General features: G+C 44.1%; 1 protein-coding gene across 5 annotated transcripts in view; it reads right to left on the reverse strand.

Moving 5' to 3' along the window:
• The window catches only part of HHAT (hedgehog acyltransferase), a 151,607-nt gene extending 136,131 nt beyond the window's left edge, over nucleotides 1-15,476 (reverse strand). For 4 of the 5 annotated variants that reach the window (XM_039568912.1, XM_039568914.1, XM_039568913.1 and 1 more), the window contains exons 1-7: nucleotides 15,323-15,407; nucleotides 14,865-14,990; nucleotides 13,406-13,473; nucleotides 12,089-12,202; nucleotides 11,286-11,480; nucleotides 10,035-10,247; nucleotides 7,324-7,495 (exon numbers count right to left, since the gene is read on the reverse strand). In XM_039568912.1, coding sequence (XP_039424846.1) covers nucleotides 7,324-7,495; nucleotides 10,035-10,247; nucleotides 11,286-11,480; nucleotides 12,089-12,202; nucleotides 13,406-13,473; nucleotides 14,865-14,958 — 856 coding nt within the window. In that variant the 5' untranslated portion in view covers nucleotides 14,959-14,990; nucleotides 15,323-15,407. Of the gene's footprint in view, nucleotides 1-7,323; nucleotides 7,496-10,034; nucleotides 10,248-11,285; nucleotides 11,481-12,088; nucleotides 12,203-13,405; nucleotides 13,474-14,864; nucleotides 14,991-15,322 lie in introns of all 5 variants that reach the window. The other variant, XM_039568916.1, reaches the window with a different exon arrangement.
• Between the last annotated feature and the right edge of the window lie 6,197 nt (nucleotides 15,477-21,673).

A 21,673-nucleotide genomic window follows, 5' to 3' on the forward strand; every position in this document is an offset into this window, starting at 1 on the left:
GCAGGCATCTCGTATTCAATAACATTATTCCCCAGAGAAAAACAAACAATCAGAAGCACAATTTGGATACTAGCCAATTAGCTCCACATTAGATTACTGCTAAATCATCTGTACAGCCAACTTTCTGCTTTAATTCCCTTCTCATTCAGTGTCTCATTTCTTTTCTGACAAATTTCATTGGAGAGCTGAACACTGACACCCACACAAATCAATTATGAAGATCACAGCTGTTTGTGCACTAGTAAAATTCAAAATCCTTTGGCTGTACTTGATGGAAAGGTATTTAGAAACAGGCTTCCACTCAGACCCAAAAAATCAATACATTTGATTTTAAATACAATGATGAAAGATCGAGTTCACGGATACAAAGTCATAATATGCAAGTTGTGGAAAAAAGGCATTTTCACCACCTCAAATAACACACGTCTAGGCTGTCATTACTGTAACTAACAGGCAGCACAGTAGCACTGGCATCTTAAACACACACATCACAGTCACACCTGGCACACAGGAGCTACTCTGTGAATGGCAATTTCAAGACTCACAAAAACAGCAACACAAAGGTCCCTGTCAAAATACACAGATCAAGTTCTCACTGGTCTTGAACTCCTGCCAGCAGTAGGAGAGTTCTGGCCACTTAGGGAAAACTAAGGGCAAGATTCACCACGAAATAGCTGGGCTGTATTGCCAACAGGCACAGGCTTTAAACCTTCTTGCATACCTGGGACATTCCAGCTGCTTTGCATTTGCTCCATTCTAGCACAAAGCAGCCAGAAGCACACTGCATCACCTGATTTAAAAATATGAATTAAACAATTAAATTCATTAACAATATCACATAATTTTTACACACAAGCATTATTTTTAAATTGGAAACAAGCCATATCAAATGTGTATTATAACACACCTAAGAGGAAGAAGTACTGCAAAGATTCTATCTTTTCTCCAGAATAAATTAATTCAAAGGATTCAAAGTCAAGGTTTGTTGGTTTTGTTTTGGTTTTTTTTTAACAGAATGTGCTAAGGGATAAAATATCAAGTTAAAGTACCCAATCTTAATCCCATGCATTTCAACAGTTAAGCTGTTTGAAGTCCCAGACTAAAGCAATTTACTTTCATAGAAGCTGGTATTTTTGCTTTATCATCTTCCAATCCTCAAAAAATTCTAAGCTTTCCTATGCTTTAAGAATGTATTTACAGACCTTCAAATGCTTTCCTTAACCTTAAGTTTACTGCAAAACTGCATTTCCTAAGTTTCATAGAGCTTTGAAACAAAAATAACTACAAACTGGAATATTCACAAGATTTAATTTGTTTTAATCTACTTATTCTCAAAGTTCTGCCTGGTATTTTTTTGACAGAAGTCAACAAGTAGAATATTTTCATAAGCAAGCAACAAAACATTTGCATCCAGCTATTGCAAATCACAGTTGCCATTTTTCTGTCCTTAAGCCATCACCAAAAGTCATGGTCAACTGTAACTTAGAGGGCAATTTCATTATGAGCACAACATCACAACTTTACCCTTTTTGCAGCTACATTTACCCTATGGCATTAATGACTGCAGATGCTTGTTTCTGTCAAGTACCAGGACAGGTTGCACTAGAAAACAGAGATAAATATGAAGTCACATGTCAAAAGGGCTACTGACACACGGCAGAAGTCTAATAGGAAGCAGACATTTATAACAACTCAGAATTTGGGGCCATATCGTCAAGTTCAAAACATCCCAGCCTTTCAGCAGCACACAAGAAGCAAGGAACATCCTTATGTGGGTGGAGTAGTGGCAGGAGGCTAAGTGCTTATTTTTAGACAAAGCTGAATGGACATAAAGGTCCCAAAGTGAAATTACTTAAACAAGACTAAACAGAGCCATCAAGGAACTCTCAGTCAAGGCACAGACAGGTCTTCCAAGTTAAAGGAAACCAGAAGGCTTTTCAAGCACACACACGCTTTAAAGACACCTACCATGAATACTCCCAAGGACTTTGAGAAACCTGGTCTAGTGGAAGGAACCCCCATGGCAAAGGGGTTGGAATTAGACGATCTTTAACGTTCCTTTCAACCCAAACCATTATATGAAAACATCTACTGTAAGCACTGTGTTCAACAGTAGTTACTTGCATGAAAAAGCTCTCTAAATAAACCAAGAGTTATCACACTGCACTGTTTTTTACTGGGATAGAGCTCATTTTCTTCACACTGGCCAGTGTGGGGCTGTGTTTGGATCTGTGCTGAAAACAGTGTTGATGAAAACACAGGGATGTTTTTGTTACTACACAGTTTAGAGAGTCAAGGCCTTTTCTGCTCCTCACCCCCCGCCAGTGAGAAGGCTGAGGGTGCACAAGGAGCTTGGAGGAGACACAGCCAGGACATCTGATCCCAACTGACCCAAGGGATATCCCATACCATATGCTCACACTTACCATATAAAGCTAGGGGAATAAGAAAGGGGGGATGTTCAGAGTGATGGCATTTGTCTTCCTAAGCAACCATTGTAGATGAAGGAGCCCAGCTTTTCTAGGGCCGCCTGCCCAGAGAAGCGGGGAATTAATTCCTTGTTTTGCTTTGTTTGCACATGTGGCTTTTGCTTTACCTTTTAAACTGTCTTTATGTCAATCTATAAATTCTCAGTTTTATTCTCCCAATTCTCTTCCCACCTCTCCAAGAAAAGAAAAGGAGTGGGCAGCTGTGTGGTGTTCAGTTTCTAGCTGGGGTTAAGCTGCAACACACGAGTAAAAAGAAAAGTAGTCATAGGAGTAAGTTAATTGCCAATACTATCTTGAAGTTCAGCCTACAGGAAAGATTAGAAAAATTAGACGCACGAACACTTCTTTCTACAAAGCAGGGAACAACTTAATATTTTAGAGAAAAAAAAAAAACTAAGTTTTCTGATTCATGTTTATATTTCCAGTTTACAAAACAGACCTCAAAATGCCAAGTATTTCATCAGTTTCTCCTTATCATTATTTTGCAGGACGGAAAAAATCTGTCTCCTCTTAGTATTTCATTACCACTTAGATGAACAGATACCCCGATTTCAATAGCAAAACACTACATGCTTCTGAAAATGAACTCAGAAATCTATTTCCTATCTGTGGGTTTATCAGAAAAACCTGCAAATACATCAAAAGCAGCACCCTACATGCAATTTACATAGACTACTCTGTAGGTCTCACTGTCAAAGAAGAACATACATAACATTTCTTCTTCTAACAAATTAAAACATGGGATCAGCAACTACAGACTAAACCACATGGCTCCACCTTTGAACGATCATATTCTAGATTGACTTAGATACCACTCATACAAAAATACACTTTTGAAGTAGCAGAGCCTAGTTAATAATTAAAACAGTGATATTGTTAATTGACACTACCTTGTGCATGCTTCACTAGAACAAAAAGACAGCACACAGTTATGACCAATACATTAAAGCCATAGAGAATTCACAACATCCTATCGTGTGTGTACATCTCAGATGTATGTCTATACATCACACACCTCTGACAAAGTACAGACAGATTCCTAGTAAAAGATATTTTCACAACTATAGGATCTATTGAGATCTAGATTAATCCAGAGCAACAGTTATATTCAACAATATATTTTCATACACAGTTCTGTCTTTCATCATTCCCTGTACCTTGCCAGATACACACAAAGCTCTGCCCAGATGAGCAGAGGTAAGTAGACGGTGCTGAACCACCAGGAAAAATGTGAAGCCTCGTAAGGGAAATACAGGCAGTGCTTCTTTCAACATCTGCATTTTCAGACACAGACTTAACACATAAATGACCTAGCAACATACATTTCAGTTTCTATACAATAGAATGTACCTCAGCAGAGTGGATTTTACCACTGACAGTCTACGTTGTCACAGTAAAGAAAGAAAAAAATCACTTGTTTCAACTTAAGCTCTTTCAACCATTGCTATTAAGCTCCCCATTACTACATATCAGTGAATTTGTAATTCAGCTGCAGAAGTTTGAAGAACAGACATTGAAAAGGATCACCAATCTACCTCTCCTTTACTCATTTCTTTTCACTTGCTTCATTACATACCATATCCAAACATTACTCAGTAGAACAGATGAACCTCTGATCTGGCACGTGTAGGTATTTTTCAGGCATGCTGCAGTTCATCAGGGTACTGGATTACTGGAATTCATAGTGGTCTTTATTCTTGGTGCCTGCAAATCTACATTTCACAGAGCAAAATCTAAAGGCAGAAAATTATTCCCAATTAACATTAAAATCTGAGAAGAACGAACTACCATGGTTTCCATTAACATGGAATACGGGTCTTCCTGCTGTGTCATTAATTCTGAAAGCACCCAATTCTTTCAGACAATCTGACTGATGCTACCAGAATGAAATGCAGCACTAACACAAACCCATGGAATTGCTATAAACACTGCATTTGATTGTCATCATTAAAAAAGCACAAATGCCCTGATATTGCTCAGTATGTCAATAGCTAACTAGCCACAGACACAAACATTTGTGCACACAGACAATGATTTGTGAATTCTGCAAAATGGTCACATTCTCCAAACAATGGCTTCCTGGGACCAATAAATAACAGTTTTGAGATTGCACAGCTGACATCTTTAAATTAATTCTTGCATTCACACATTAACACCCTTTCCACAAACTGAAGGGCCATACATATACAGCAAACAGACAGAGTTGGATGCAGTCCATCATACTCCCCATTCTCTTCTGGATGTGGGGCCTAGTACTTGGTTACTGAAAAGCTATATTGTACCACTTGGTATATGTTGCTGCTTCTAGAAACTCATTTACCTCTGATTCCATCCACACAAGAGAAAATACTTCTCTTGCTGCTGGGAAACATTCTCCCAGGTACTATTTTTTAAATTTTATACCTGTGTGCCCTTAGCAATGTTAGTTTAGGTCACTTTAGAATTTCTACTTTACACGGCCATAAATGACACTGTTACATACCAGCATTTTTTAACAAGTATTGAAACTCAGTCAAGGTTTAGTTTTGGAGTATTTTTTTATTTCCTTGTTGCCTCACCTTACAGGAACACCACACAGTGATGCAGAACACACTGTAGCTTCACACTCAGGAGGAGGAGACTGACATTGTCCTCAGATGCTGAGAGCAAAATCTCACAGCAGTGTTGTCTTTACATGTGCTGCTGGCATTTACTGCCCATTGTTTAAAGTTATCCCAGAAAAAAGCATGGAGTAGCAGATATAAGTTCCGTAACTAGAGATGACTGCAGAACAGCCTCACAGCCTTTCCCTTAAGTTTACCAGGCTATGAGGGCAGCCAGACATCACAGTGTAAATAAATGTTCCACGCTGGTTTGAAGCTGCTGTAGTTAAACAGGAAACCCAAAATGAACAAACCCCATCAGTGCAGAAAGGCTTACATACCATGGCTAATCCTCCTGAGTCAACAGCAAGCTGCTTCCTTGGTCTCAATACTCAGTTATCTGATTAAATTAGTCCCAATAACACAGCATGCAAAGTAACAGAGGGGAGTGCTTGGCTCTGTACAGGAACTACTGTAGAAGCATGGTAAGATCCATAAGGGTCCAGTAAGACTTAACAGCAAATTATTACCAGTACCCATGCTCATGTATTGGTGGCTCCCTAAGGCAAGTCACAACAGTGGCCTATCACTGATTTGAGTCTAAGGAAACCTATATAATCATTGTGATAAAACCTGCAGAGAAAACATGAAGTGACCAATTTCTAGCTCAAAAATCTCATATATAGTACATTTTAAACACCTGCCTACATTACCACAAAGACAAAGCTCAGTGAGAGAAGGGTTATATTTTGAGTACATCTCTCCTAAAGGCAGGGTCTCCACAGGCAACTTGTTAAACTACAATCAGGCATGACTTGAAATCAGGCATCTTTAAAGTCCAAACTTACTCTGACACTGGCTTTCATCTCCTGTTGTGTTGAAGCATTTTCACCTTTTCTAACCCTCTGTTCAAAACACATTTTAATTCTTAGGATAACATACTTCATTTCATCAAATAAATACACAGACAACTTAGCCGCTGTCCATGAAGTAACTCTCTCCCCACCCTAAAAAATCAACACTGGTAGTCTTGAAGGGAGGGAGGAATCCACCAGTAGCACCACAGCTAGAATATTTCATCCCTAATTCTGTAGCCTTCCCCACATTATCAAGTGGCCAGCATTTTGTAACACACACAAGCACTAGGAGCTAACAGATGCAACTCATCAATGAATTGACATTCAGAACAGAAAATGAAAACTCAGAATCCCCTTTCTGAACAGTGACTGAGTGAGCAGTGGAACGAACAGCAAACCACTGAGGCAAACCTCTCCCTTTCTTGCTCTCCATCTGCCCTTGCCCATTTTAGGTATAAAAATGATATACTAAAACATGTATCAGGTGTGTACGTGTGCACATAGGGGTACACAGAGAGTGCACACATTGCCCTCTGCTGACCAGAGTCCAATGCAGTCCAACAGTGCCCTCCACCACACACGCACTGTGGTGACACAGGCGAGCTCCAGCGAGTGCAGGACAGCCCGTCCCAGCGTGTGTGCCAATCCCTGGTGTGAGAGACACCTCCCGCAAGTCAAGAATCACCAAGGCTTTTTCAGAACCCAGTTTTAAGGTCTGGGGTTTCTTTGCTTTTTTCCCCCCTACCTGGTGAAACAGCTGGGAAGGGGGGGCAGGAATCAAATCAACCACATACACCACCTAAAGCTCTTGCTGATTTATGCTGCAATTTTCAGCACTCTTTTTCCTCACAGTTGGGCATTTTAATGAAATACCAGGGAGCTGGGAGCAGGGTAGAAGTGGGGGAAGCCAAGCAGGAAAACAGAACTGAGAGGCACTGACTACTACTTTCAGGTTACCTTATCTGCAAGTCCTTCCCTCTACTATTTGCACAAGTTCAGTCCTTTTACTTTTTAATGTGAATACAAAAACAAAAATCAATCAGAAGGAGATCAAAAATAATTCTTAACATCTGCCCTCCTCCATCCCCACACTAAATAAACGCCTTGAAGTGTCCACTTCTATGACTTGAGGGGGAGAATCACTTTAGAACAAAGTTTAGAGACATACCCTAGACTGGAAAAAGTACAGAATATTTTTTAATTTAGGAAGCACTCAGTAAGTTCAACTAAGCTTATGGAGAATCTACATGTTATATTATGAGTCTGTAGATCACCTTTCTGACAGCGGCTGGCTATAATGTGCTACATTTACATACCTACAAATGGACATAAAAGAGACTGGGGTTCTTGAAGTGGGGGAAGAAGAAAGATTTCTGCTATTGTTTCTATACTCACCCAAGGCCCAGTAAGATGCAGATTCCAAAGGCAGAGCACTACTGTAGAGAGCATGGATATACATGAGGTGAATCATCAGCTCAGCCAGGCACCACCAAAAGAAAATACGAATTATGCCCACAATTAAGATGCTGAGATTGGTCTTCACACTGAAAGCTTCTTGTCTCCTCATCTAAAGAAGAAATCCAAAGAGGTTACCTGGCACAAAACTGACCATTTTACTCAAAATACTCATCCTGAGAACTTTTTACTACACCATTTGGAAATTCCTGACACACTCTTGAGGGAGACTGGTCTCTGCATTCTCAATCTCAGTAAGCAGTAGAAACCAAGAAGAAGCCAAATGTGAACCCACGCTGCACCAAACTGTTGTAAAAAAGGCCAAGTGTTGTTAACCTGAACAGAATCCAGACATGAGACTAATTCCTGCAACTTGACCTCTGGAAATAATCTAAAAAGATTAAAGGAACTAGAGCGATGAAGGTTTTCGAAGCAGCAGCCCTTCTGAACACAGGAATAATGACTGCTTACTCTTAAAATACCTCCAAATTCAATCAACTGCAGAGACTCAATTACTTGACGACAGTTCTTTATTTTTCTCCCACAGCATTGCCAAAGTCAGCAAGACCTACATGATGTGCCAAGCAAATGGAAGTGCAAGTTTAAATAACAGATAAGGCAAAGTTTGCAGTTGACAGGCTTCTCAAGAGGCTCCAAACTCTTACACTGCTAACTGCAGTAAACACATTGGCATATTATTAGTGCACCACCTTTCTGCAATAAAAGAGAATAGAATCAAAAACCAGAAACATAGGATTGCCTAAAAATTCAGTCATGTGTTATACATCTATTACTGTGTGAAACATTTCCTTCTCCAGTCTCTACCTGGCCACCAAAAGTGCACATACAAGAGAAGCAACCAACTCATCTGCACAGGCCCTCAATCCCAAGCACTGTACAGCTAACATGGACACTCATTTGGAGGGCTCCTTTGCATCAGCTAGAAGAAAGCTTGGAGATGGCCATTTTATCACAGTGATTTGCACAACAGGCCTTCAAACCCATGTCTAGAACTGCCATGCCTTGTTTCAACACAGAAATTCAACAAGGCCAGTGACAGGGTCAGTGTCTCATTTTTGCCTGGCAGTGGATGCCAATTGTCACTGCCTCCAGCTCCAGAATTTTTGCTTCCCAGTGCGCTCAGCAGGAACCCTCATCCCAGTCTCAGCTTCAGTTAAGAGGTTCTGAGAGTGGTCTCTTCCAATATAATCAATAAATACTCTCTTTGCATCGTGCATTTTGAATCAACTGCTGGGCACTGCAACCTTTGAAACCCTTTTCTGACCTCACCTGCCAAGGTAATACCTTCTGCTCAGGCAAGAGCTCTCACAATGACCTGCAGCAAACACCAACAAGAAACACTTTAAGGTTGTTCAGTTTGTTCCATCTTCTTCAGGGCTTTAACCACAGTCTGTACGTATTTAAGGAGAACTTTCTGCAAATACAGGCATATCATTCTCATTCTTCCTTTTCCTTTTACACCAAGAATACATGTGTTCTTTGTACAGGTCTTTGCTGATCCATATCAGGTGATAAATTTCAAAGCAAGGCCCCCCAGTTTTTCCTACCAGCTATCCCCAAGCTGCTTTCAGCTTGGAGTCTCATAGATCTTCTGAAACAGTCCTTGGAAAGAAAGCACAGCTGTGCCTCTTCTAGGGTACAAGGATCTAGGTGGAATCTAATACACTTCAGAAGCTACAAAATAATTAGTAAAACACATTACCTCAGTTTCTATGCAAGTCTATGCAGACTTTTCCCACAATATCCAGCCCAAGATAACAACATACAGCCTTGCATCTTCCAAATCAAGTGAAAACAAATGAGCATAGGACTTTTCACTCAAGGGTCCACCACAATCTAGCTTCACTTTCATAAACCCCAATATCTGCTTTGGCTTCAAGAGAAAATCCCCAAATACAAACAGAAGGAAGCAGTCCCTAGGCTTCTACACATAAAGAGAAAAAGACATTTTATGGTTTGAAATGTTCACTAACCCATTTTGACACAAAAATTTTAGCTGCAGACATAACAGGTTGTGATACCACTTCTTACCCAAGCGTGCAAGGAAATATGGAAAGCAATAAAGAATGAAAACACGGACTTTTCCCACCATGCGAAATGCAGGCTTGAAAAGAAGCCTGCAAGGGACTAAAAAAAGCATTCAGGTAGGTCTTATACATTAAACACACTGCTCAGTTGAAGCAAAGTGCTCATAGTAAGTCATCAGCTGTTTTCATATCCACATGAGGGGAAACTCGAGTTTTCAGAAATTCCCAACAAATTCCTGTGACCCTGAAATCTGTTTCAGAGTTAATAGCAAGCTTATGCTGAAAACATTACTTTATTCCACCTGATGAAGAAGAAAACAAAAATCCAGTCCAGTAGCTGCACACTAAAATTATGAACACTCTCCAAATGTAACAAAGCATGTCACTGGCTCCCTGATTGAAGGGATGAATCAGATGTCAGACAAGAACATCCTGTGAAGCAGAAGAACTTGGGGAGACAGGTTTGTCTTAAAAGTTGATATCCAGGACATTGCAAAATTCCTAATGATACACTTAAAATTGTCACATTCCTATAGTATTATTTGATTATTTCATAATTATGTGGAAGACAGCTTTAGACACTCGAACAACAACCACTGTTACCTGCTTACTGAATTCATCAAAATTCACAAGGGGTCCATTGTGGAATGTAGGATAATAAAACACATATGCCAGCATCCAGGGGAATGAGTGGGATGACTTCTGGGTAGGTGCATGCCAGCAGTACTCCAGGCTGAAGCTAGTGCAGAAGAGGCAGCGGACAGACACAGTGAAGAGCAGCAGATAATACTCATTTTCAGTGTCATACCACTTTCTCTGCAAGACAAAACAAAGCCAGTTCATGACGGTGCAATGTTGTGTTTTCTCTACGGCAAGACAGCAGTGTCTACTCACATCCTAACTTTTGGGGTCAGCAGCAGCAGGACGAAACTAAAGCCAACAGCAGTGGGAATGAGAATATAAAGTGAACAGCACTAAACACATCAACAACAAGCACTGGCTTTTGATGGAGAAAGGTCCTCCAGAGCAACTGCAGCCAGCATAGAGACAACTTTCAGACTTTCAGAAAGAGCTTGATTTCAGAAACATGTTAGGCTGTGAAGAACTAGGACAGCAGGAGAGCTTTTCTTACAGAAATGAAACATCCACCTCAGATTCAGTCCAGTAATACAATATTCAAACCAGCCAGCAACACAATTGATAGCCAAGGGACTACTAGGGCTGAAGCTAGATCTGAAGAGAATCAGTCACTCCTGAGAAAGCTTAAGACTCAAAAAAACGTTACTGAGCCTTTACTGACCTTTTGACACTTGGTATCATACCTTGTTGCCAACAACAAAAACCTATTACCACAAAATACTTGGAAACATCAGCAAATGCAGTTTGGCTGACTGACAATTTATACTGCAGTGGGCCCTTTCCTTGTGAGAGCAAAGCACAAAACTGACCATACCACATGAAGAGATTCTATACACTCATTCCACCACCCCCTCCCCGAACATCAGAGCAACAACCCTTATAACAAATGTCCAGTTTTTCCCATTGGTCCAATGAAATACAACAGGACATTTCCTTACAACTGGGCAACAGTTTTTCCAAATCTGTACTACCCAGAAAAAGCCACCAAAGAGCAAAACTGAGCTTGCTTACAGCTGATTGATGCAAGTAACTCATTTGGTACAAATCAAAGTGTTGGAGAAAGTCTCCCTCCCTGCAGAAGTCACAGTCACCAATAAGTACAGGCAGGCTTAACTGAGTAACTCCTGGATACAAACCCAAAACCCAGCACCTTAAATGCCATTACAGACAACCACCACAATTAATTCGATACTTAACTAGTCCTTCTCACATTACCTTGGTTTCTTCCACAGCTGGTATGCGTAAAGTGGACAGCAGGATAAGGGAGCACAACCATGTCAGGAGTGACAGCTGAAACTGAGCCACAGCAAAGGAAATAGCTGCATGTAACAAAATGACAGCAAAGCCCTTGACTCCCAGTAACAGCCAGCAGGCAGCCATTCCATAAACCATCAAGCACCATGGTTTATACTGTCAGAAAAAGAAAAGTTAACAATCTTTAATTAAATTATTGCTAAAGAAAAAAGGCACTCAATACCTGTGCTGCCTAGACACGTTCTACAGTAGAGACAAATACAGTCAATAAGATTAGGAACACACATGAAAACACACAGAAACCCAACTGTATCCCTAAAGGTGAAAGGGAAGGTGCTTCTGTAGCAGCATCATGTGAAAACCAGAGCCCCCCTAATTTGAGAGAGAACATAACTTCTTCCTTTCCTTCCCCAAACCAGCAGGTGGGACACCACACACAGATCATTTCCTACAATCATGTAATCATTTAGCAATCATGCCAAAAACCAAGCAGCCATCACTTTACATACTTTCCTCAGAAAGAAATAACTGTACCCTTGTTATGTGTACAAGTCAAACAATGCTGTTTAATGGCTCACAACAAGGCAGAAGCTTTTAGAGGTTGGAGGCTGAAATCTCCAAACATTAAGGCAACCAACCCCCACACACAATCCACACCACAGAATGGGATTTACTACACTCAGTGGTCTCACTGCAAAGCTTCTCATGTCCACAGTAAACAAACCCATCAGAAACTCCCTACCACAAAGAAAATCCCTACATACCTTCTCCACCAAGAGCCTGGACACTTGCGATACCAGCAGGTGACCAGCCAGAAGCCACAGTATACGCTCCCTTCCCCATTCAATCCAGTAGCTCCACTCAAAGTCCATGGGGTCCTGTGGCATGAAGGGAACTGGTCACTATGTCTATCTGGCCATAAGGGACAAGGGAATACCTCTGTAATATGCCAGCTGTGTGTTACCCAACAGAACTCCCACATCTCAGGAACATCATTTCAGCAATCCAGTTGGATCACTTACAGTGAACTCAGCACCATTTTCACTTCCAATGGGTCAGAGTTCAGGAAAACAGAGCTTTAGATGGTGTGCCTTCTAAGCATCACACTGGTGCTGAAGCTGAGCAAGCACCACCTCTCCTGAGGGATTCAGAGAGCAACTCTGCTCTGCCTTGGACAACTAAACTTCAGTGAAAAGGTGCTTTGCAGGAAGAGAAGTTGAGCTCCCCATTTCAACAAAGCCCAGTTGCAATCAGATGGAGTTAGGTCAGCTTGAGTTACCTGTGGCATGAGATTTTTATCTAAATTAGCTAAGAGGGATCAGCTGGTAACCCTGTGTCTGATGTAGAGCCCCACCAGAAGTTCATCTCACCTGCCTTAGGGCCTTCTAGAAAGTATGTATCAAAGGTCCATTACCAGCAGCCATGGCAGGCCAAACACCAAAACACTTCTGCAGACATGCATTCCTAGTTTTGTGTAAGGAATCCTCAAGATTAGTTGCATTATTTGCTTTCGACCTCACATCCTTTTGAAAAAATGCATGCAAGGGGAGGTGGGGATGTGTTTTTTGGTTTGGGATAGAGGACTACTAGTTTTCTTGCCTTTTTTTTTTTTTCTTACACCAACAATGTTTTCTTAAGACCTTACACCCCAAAAATCTGTTCTCCTCAATGCTGTACAACAGGACAACCAAGAGAAAAACATGTTCATTGATATTAAGTATTATCCAAATCACCCAGTGACAAGAAAAAGGGGGGAAAGGCTGCAGAAAGTGTCAAGGTTGATCAGAGTTTTAAAGTCAAACAGTAAAATAGAGGATTATCAAGTGACGTAGCAAAGGATAAACACTTAAGCCAGAGATCAAGAAAAGGAACAAAACTTTGGTTATGATTCTTAGATCTAGACACACACAGCTATTCTCTCTTCCTCATCAGAAATGTCAGACTAAAATCAACTACAAATATCTAAATCTGCATGTTACTATAAACTTCTGAAGCCAAATCAGAAGCTTGGGTGTGCAAAGGGCATTGATGCACAATATTCACATTATTGCCAGAAAACAAGACACTGTCGCCTCTCCTACCTTTTTTAGCCCCCGAAAGAGAGTCCCTGGGTCCAGCCCAAACCTTCTGTCCATTGCAGCTTCATACTCTGCAGGGAAGAGCAAACCTTTGATAAGGACACAGCAGCCAGAGCACAAAGAGTCAGGGACGGATTCTCTGCTGCTCAAGAGCAACACATTCTCATGTGGTCTCCAACAGTGAGGATACCCAAATCCAGGGAAGAGCAAGCCACCATGTCACTGCTCACTAGGTGAGGGCCCCAACTGTGCCACAGCTCTGCACCATAGCAATGGCAAAGCAATTTCCCAGAACCTGTGTTTTGATTCCCGCTTGCAACAGGGACAGTAGCAGTGACCCACCTTTTACCACACAAGACCTGCACTAATCCTCACTTGCCTTTTTTCAGAACTGCCTGGTTTCTCCCACCAGAGCAGAAGGGGAACACAGACCCAGAGCGCCCAGTACAGCCAAAACAGGGAAAAGCTGCTCAGAGAAGCTGCCTCTAGAGCCCATTGCCACCACATTTTGCCACTTCTGCAGAAGACTTGCTGTATGCATGGGTGCACAGCCCTGTACCCAGCTACACAGCACTCCTTCCATTGCTCTGCAAATACCTTCCTGGCACTTCTGTTCTTCCCTTGAGCTCTTTCAAGAGCCAGGTAGAGTCATTAATGTAGAATCTTGCTGATTAAAGCCTAACAAGATCCAATATGTATTCCCTGCCAAGCCTCTCCAGCTTGTTAGACTTTTATAATACAACTTTTTTTTCCATTTAAATAACAATGCGCTATAACACAGCTTCTTTTCATCCACAAATTGTACTTAACTTCTTTAAAATCCCACCCTTGCTCTGCACTACATAGCTCCACAGCTCCAAACCAAGCCACCACAGCAGCTACCAAGAGGTTACACAAGGCAGAGATAGGTGTTTGGAAACAAACTGACCACAAAGCTCTACAGACAACCCAACCATTGCTCTCAGCCCTGGACTCGGCGCCGGAGCCCCAGAGCTCCAGGCAGGGAACACCCACTTGCTAGGGCCACTCCAGGTCCAGACCCTGGCAAGTACCATCGGAAAGCACAGCTGTCTGAACCACCCACCTGCAAGGAGCTGCACGTGACTAGACAGGAAAAACAAGACAATTCAAACCCAGCTTTCCTGAGTCTTCCCTATCTGCATAGCTGAGCTTCAGAGGTCTCCCTCATCTTTTCCCTGACAGCCACATCCGAGGACACCGTTACCATGGGTCTTCCCACCACTCAAAAGCAAAAAAGCCGTGGGACAAAGCTCTCTGCCCAGGTGGCATCTGCCTACTGCTTCCTCGCATAGGGCAGGTTGGCAGCTGGGAAGAACAAAGGGGCTCCTCACAGAGGAACAAAGTAGAAACCAACCCAGAGAGCAGAACTCACACCGAACAGCCTAGCCAGCCACGGGCGGGAAGCTGTGCCCGAGCGAGCCCGCCCACGTCGCACACTTACTTCGAGACACTTGGTGCGCTTCGTAGAAAGCGTAGAGGTGGGAGCCCACGGTGAGGAGCCCGTAGAGGCACAGTTCCCAGGCCGGCAGCAGCATCGGCACGGGAGCTGCTCCCGCCGGCCGCCTCCCTGCGGGGAAAGAGAGAACGGGAGCGGTCTCCCGGCGGAGGGCAGACAGGCACCCAGCAGCGGGACACCCGGCACGGGCACCGCGGCTCCAGAACCCCGCGTTACCGGGCTGGGAGGCGGCCCCACTCCGCCCGCAGCTGCCGGGAGGGCAAGCGAGCCATGCCCGGCCGCGCCGGCTGCAGACGCCCCGGCTCCAAGGGCGCCGGCTGCAGAGCCGAGGGTCCACGGCCCACGGCTGGCGGACCCTCGGGACAGAACCAGGGCCGGATGCCGGCTGCTCTAGCCGATCCGGGACAGTAAGGAGGGGAGAGGAGGCGCCGCTGCCCAATTACCTGAGGAGGGCTGTGCCGCCAGGACAGGAAGGAGCGGCAGCCGCGGCCTCGGGAGGGCCGACCGGAGGCTCCACACCCGCAGGGGAGTGGGCGGCCCCGCGCCCGGCCGCTCCAGCCACTCCGCCACACGGGCGACCCCGCGCCTGGTCCCGCCCAGCCCCTTACGGGCTGCGGCCGCCCCGCGGAGGGAGGGAGGGAGGCGGTGGGAGCGGGGCGGAGCTCCCGGCCCTGCGCGCCCGCGGCCGAACGCTGGGCGGCGCTGCAGCCCGCCCGCCTACGGGGTGCGCACACACTGCTACAGGCGTGTGTACACCTACGGGGTGTACGTACACAGCCACAGGGCGTACACACACCTACAGGGTGTAGGTACACAGCCACAGGGCGTGCACACACCTACAGGGTGTACATACGCACCTACAGGATGTACATACACAGCCACAGGGCGTGCACACACCCACAGGGTGTACATACACAGCCACAGAGCGTACACACACCTACAGGGTGTACGTACACACCTACAGGGCGTGCACACACCTACAGGGTGTACATACACAGCCAAAGGCCTGCACACAGCCACAGGGTGTACATACACAGCCACAGGGCGTGCACACACCTACAGGCTGTGCACACAGCCACAGGGTGTACATATACACCTGCAGGATGTACATACACACTACAGGGTGTGTATACACATCCACAGGGTGTGCACACACCTACAGGGTGTACATACACACCCACAGCATGTACATACACAGCCACAGGGGTGTACGTACACACCTACATGGCGTGCACACACCTACAGGGTGCACATACACAGCCACAGGGTGCATACACACAGGGTTCACACGCACCTACGGGCTGTACACACACCTACAGGGTGTACATACACACCTACAGGGTGTGCACACACCTGCAGGGTGTACAGTCACACCTTCAGGGTGTACATACACAGCCACAGGGTGTGCACACACCTACAGGATGTACATACACACCTACAGGGCGTGCACACACCTACATGGCGTGCACACACCTACAGGGTGTACATACACACCCGCAGGGTGTGCAAATGCGGCTACAGGGTGCACATACACAGCCACAGGGTGCATACGCACAGGGTTCACATGCACCTACACGCTGTACACACACCTACAGGGTGTACACACAGCTACAAGGAGTCCATAACAGCCTTTTACAGCCTTCTCGCCCACCCTCATCGATGTACAAGGCACACTTATGCTGGGACACTGTTTTTATCATTATCACGTCACAATTTGATAAATTAGCAGGTCTGAACAGCACCACCAAAGCAGGAGCATGGGGCTGGAAGTACTGGTGGTGACAACTCCCTCCTGCATTTTAGCAAGGGCTTCCTCCTCCTGGCAGTGCAGACATAACTAATGAACCTCACTGTTCCAAGAGTTAAAAGCACATTGACTTCCAACCCCAAAGGTTTGAGCAATCTATGCTCATCTGATCTTGCACCATGTGGCTTTTAACCTTCTCTGTTGCTGACATCAGTGATGTCATATTTTAACAGGGGGAAACATTTCATATCCTATTCGATCTTTTCTTGCTAGGTCTTTAAGTTCCTCTTATAAAATGATATTTCTCTTCTCCTGATCACCTGGCTGCATCCTCAAATTCCTGTTTCTGGATCTTGAAAGCCAGACTTCTATCTGATACCCCAGGCGAAGGCATAGAATCAAAGAATCACAGAATCATTAAGGTTGGAAAAAACCTCCAAGATCATCGAGTCCAACCTTTGACTGAATACCACCATGTCAACTAAACCATAGCACTAAGTGCCACATCCAGTCATTTCTTCAACACTTCCAGGAAGGGTGACTCCACCACCTCCCTGGGCAGCCAGTTCTAATGCTTAACCACCTGCTTCATGAAGAAATTCTTCCCAATGTCCAACCTAAACCTCCCTTGGTGGAGCTTGAGGCTATGTCCTCTTGTCCTGTCAATAGTTGCCTGGGAGAAGAGACTGACCTCTACCTGGCTACAGCCTCCTTTCAGGCAGTTGTAGAGAGTGATAAGGTCACCCTTGAGCATCATCTTTCCAGGGTAAACACCCCCAGATTCCTCTGATGCTCCTCACAGGACTTATTCTCCAGACCCTTCACCATCTCCATTGCCCTTCTCTGAACATGCTCCAGTGCCTCAACGTCTTTCTTGTAGTGAGTGGCTAAGAACTGGACACAGCACTCAAGGTGTGGCCTCACCAGTGCCCAGCACAGAGGGACAATCACTGCCCTGGTCCTGCTGGCCACACTATTTCTGGTACAAGCCAGAATGCCACTGGCCCTCTTGACCACCTGGGCACACACTGGCTCATGTTCAGCTGGCTGCCAACCAGCACCCCCAGATCCTTTTCCACTGGGCCATTTTCCAGCCACTCTACTCCAGTCAGTCATCAGTCTCACCAACACAAGGAATTGTTTTCCCTATCTGAACCAGACATACATCTCCTAATGTCTCCAATAATTGTATCTGTCCCTCAGAGCGCACGATGTTCTTGAATAATTTTTGCCTTTTGCCTCCATCTTTTCTTTCTGTCTCTTTTTGCCAGAGAATGACTCACCTTCAGTTTACGGTGTCAGTTGTGATAGCCCCTTGATGTATGAATTGCATTTACTCTGTGTAACTGCTGTAAAATCTCAAGGTTAGGGATGTTCTCCTCTGTGATACCCAGATACTATTCTCTGCTGACAGTGCTCCCCCAGTTTTTTGCCTTCATCAGGTTAGTCAGTATCTTCCCCTACCCCCTCCCCCCAAAAAAAATTTACAACTCACTGCATAACAGCACCAAAAGAGCAGTTCTGAACTTGTAAAAACATTTCCAAAGCACTGCAGCCAAGTTACAGCCACTAAGGGTCAGCAGAGTTTCTGTTTTCCTGCAGTTTTGTGGTTTCTGGTCACCTGTCTGAAGTCGGCACAGGCACCAGGCCCTCTAGATGGCTGCATAACACCAACAGTATGCCGGCTGCAAAAAGCGAAGAGTTATAACAAGGTACAGCTTTTACATCAGGTTACTGTGAAAAGAACATCTTTGTCACTAGTTATGTGGTGACATTCAAAAGCCCCGTATGATCTGGGACCAGGTGAGCAGTTATCCTTCCACAAGGGTCACTGCCAAGCCCAGGGAGCAGGAACACTGACAAACTCTTGACAGTAGCCCGAGCTGGAAGATATCACTATCTGGAATTCTACATTAGATGATTTTTTTCCCCCCACCCTTATTCAAACGATTTTATGTAATACAAGTATGAGTTTGCAAGAGTAGCTGTAAACTAAGCTGCTGAACATCACTGGCGCAAACACCTATGCATTGACACAGCCCTCATGGTTTTAGATGGCATGAATGAAAAGCAGATTCTACTACTCCTCCAGTCACTGACAGGTAGCAGTGGAATCTGGGAGCGAAAACTCTAGAAAAATGGCAGCAGAATGTCCTACTTGTCATTTGATCAGCAAGGAGGTAATGATTATTAAGTGTCTCTTGCCCTATGTCCCAGCAGCTACACAGGCCTGGCAACCTCTTCAAAGCATCTGCTCTTTGAGAAGAAAGCAGTGTTACGCTGTGTACAAGTGGCAGGTTTCTCTGAGACCAAAATTAATAATCAGCTTTGGGCAGAATGATGATTTGTGATGATAGAGATGTTTCCTTGGGACAATCAGGAGCATCACTTCTGTTTGAAGGTTTGAACCAAGATTACTCATTTCCAGAATGGCTACAGAGTGTCCTCCCCTCCCCACCTCCATGAACAGAGAGTTAGACATCTTGCAGATTGGGTCGGGCATCACTAGCAGAGAATCTGTCCCTAATAGATGCTCATGTCCCCTTTTTTAACTTTTATTTCTGAAGCTGGCATAGCACCTGCATTGAAAGGGTTGGGTTTTGACTGTGAAGTTGTAATGCCATTTGGTCAAAGTCTCCATTTCGTATGCGATCAGCTGAGGTGTGGTTATCAGGAACTTAAGCAAAAAAATCCAGAATGAAAGAGGACAGAGGTAACAGAAGGCCTTTTAAAGAGGCCCTTACTATTGCCTTTCTATGCAAGGTGAGCTTCTACAAAACTCTTTATTACGTAATCACAGAATGGGTCAGGTTGGAAGGAACCACAGTGGCTCATCTGGTCCAACCTCCCCTGCTCCAGCAGGATCATCCCAGAGCACGTGGCACAGGATTGCATCCAGACTGTTCTTGAGTATCTCTAGTGAGGGAGACTCCACAACCTCTCTGGGAAGCCTGTTCCACTGCTTGGTCACCCACACAGTAAAGAAGCTCTTCCTCATGTTCAGGTGGAACTTCCTGTGCATCAGTTTCTGCCCATTGCCTCTTGTCCTATTCCCTGGCACCACTGAGCAGAGCCTGGTCCATCTTCTTGACACCCCCACTTCAGACACTTACAGACATTGATGAGGTCCCCTCTCAGTCGTCTCTTCTCAAGTCTGAACAGGCCCAGCCCCCTCAGCCTTTCTTTATAAGAGATGCTCCAGTCCCTTAATCATCTTTGTTGCCCTCCTCTAGACCCACTCCAGGAGATCCATGTATCCCTTGTATTGAGGCACCCAGAACTGAACACAGCACTCCAGAAGAGGCCTCACCAGTGCTGAGTAGAGCCTAGTTATTTCTAGGACCTCATCATGGCCACGGGGAAAAGGCAAGGTGGGGGTTGTAAAAGGCAATGAAGTGAGCAAATGAGGCATTTTGCAGCTGGAAAATTAAAGCAAAGAAAATGTTTTTAAGGAAACCATTTTTTGCAATTGTCATTTGTTTCACATAAGGTTAAGAAATCAAAATGAGTATATATTAACCCAGCAGGGGATTCCTCAAGAAGGCCAAAGCATAGGGCTTCTCACTGGTTTTATTTTTTAATATAAAGTCCCCATGGGGATTACATGCCCTAGAGCTTTCCCTCCCAGGTTGAGATCTCACAGCATTGACTCGACTCTTGTTTTCATTCACCCTCTGGAAATCACACAGTAATGCCCCCTGCATGCAGCATCTAAATGAAGGGACACAATCAGCACCCACTGAGACTTTGCAGGTTAGAAGTTCAGCAGCAGATAGGAGGATAAGCTATGTATATTTTGGACAAATCACCAGTATGACAAGAAATCTCCATGTAGCAAACCAGCAGTATTAAAATGGGAAGATTGAAAAATATGGAAGGTATGGTATGTACAAAGAGAGCCAGGTGTGTCTTCCAATTAAATTTTTAAAAATTTTTTAAAGTTAAAATTTTTTAAGTTTAAAAATGACACAACTGATGTTAACGTGAACCCTCTGTCTGGGGATCTCAAGCACAGAGTTATGGACTCTGGGGAGACAACGTGCAAGTTTACGCTTTTTGTCTTGTTTGGCTTGGCTTAAGGAAAAGTGAACATGACACTAACTTGGCAGCATTACAGAGGCCCATCTTTACAGGATCCTCTCTCCTCTGACTCCAGGCCCTGAAACAGGCTTTTTGTGAAGTGCCAAGCATTTTTTTCCTCATCACCTTTAGCCATATTTATGTAGATACTGTTTATATAGAGAGCCTTGCAATTTGCAAAGTTACTATTTCTGTGCGTGCTAATGAATCCCTTACAAGTTTGAGAACTTGCTTCATGCAAGGCTGCAAAATTACCTTCACTCTTTGGATCGGGGATTCATAAAACTGCTTTTGGAAAAAGTACAGTAAATTATGATGCTATTATAACTAAGCAGCTCAATGTTGGATTCATGCTGAGCATCTCAGAGGCATCCTCATCAATACACTACCTGCTTTTCTTAACTGAAGCCCTGAAAACCACAGCTCCTGGTCAGAGCCCTTTAAGGGATTTCTCTACTGATTACCCATTCTTTCCTCCCATGAAATGACTGTTGTAAGAGAGGTTTTACATCCTTGCTCTCATCATGGATGCAGGGTCCACTTGTGTATGGTGGCCACAGCTGGGGTGAAGTTCAACTGTGCTACCTTCATTGTGTCTGAATCATAGTTAATCATGTTTGAGTCTTAGTTTCTAAGTAGTCAGCTGTCAAACACAAAGGTGTTTTTTTTTTCCTTTTCTCACAATACTCCTTAGAACTTGTCCAGCTTTAGGTGAGAGATCATGGGAGTTAAGGGGATGGTAAGTCAACTCCTACCTACCTTAGACATCATAGTGACACCTCCCATGATTCCTAGCAAGGAAGTGGATAATCCACTACTGGAGTATTCAAGCACCTCAGTATTTCAGTATCTCAGTCATCCTTAGGCATGGTTCACTCCAGACATGGGAGAAAGAATTTTTCAAAAACCCCTACTTCAGGTACTACTTTTCTTACAATTTTTAAGTAATTAGTGGAATGAAATTTAG

This window comes from Corvus cornix, chromosome 3 (assembly GCF_000738735.6).
Source record: "Corvus cornix cornix isolate S_Up_H32 chromosome 3, ASM73873v5, whole genome shotgun sequence".
NCBI lineage: Eukaryota > Metazoa > Chordata > Aves > Passeriformes > Corvidae > Corvus > Corvus cornix.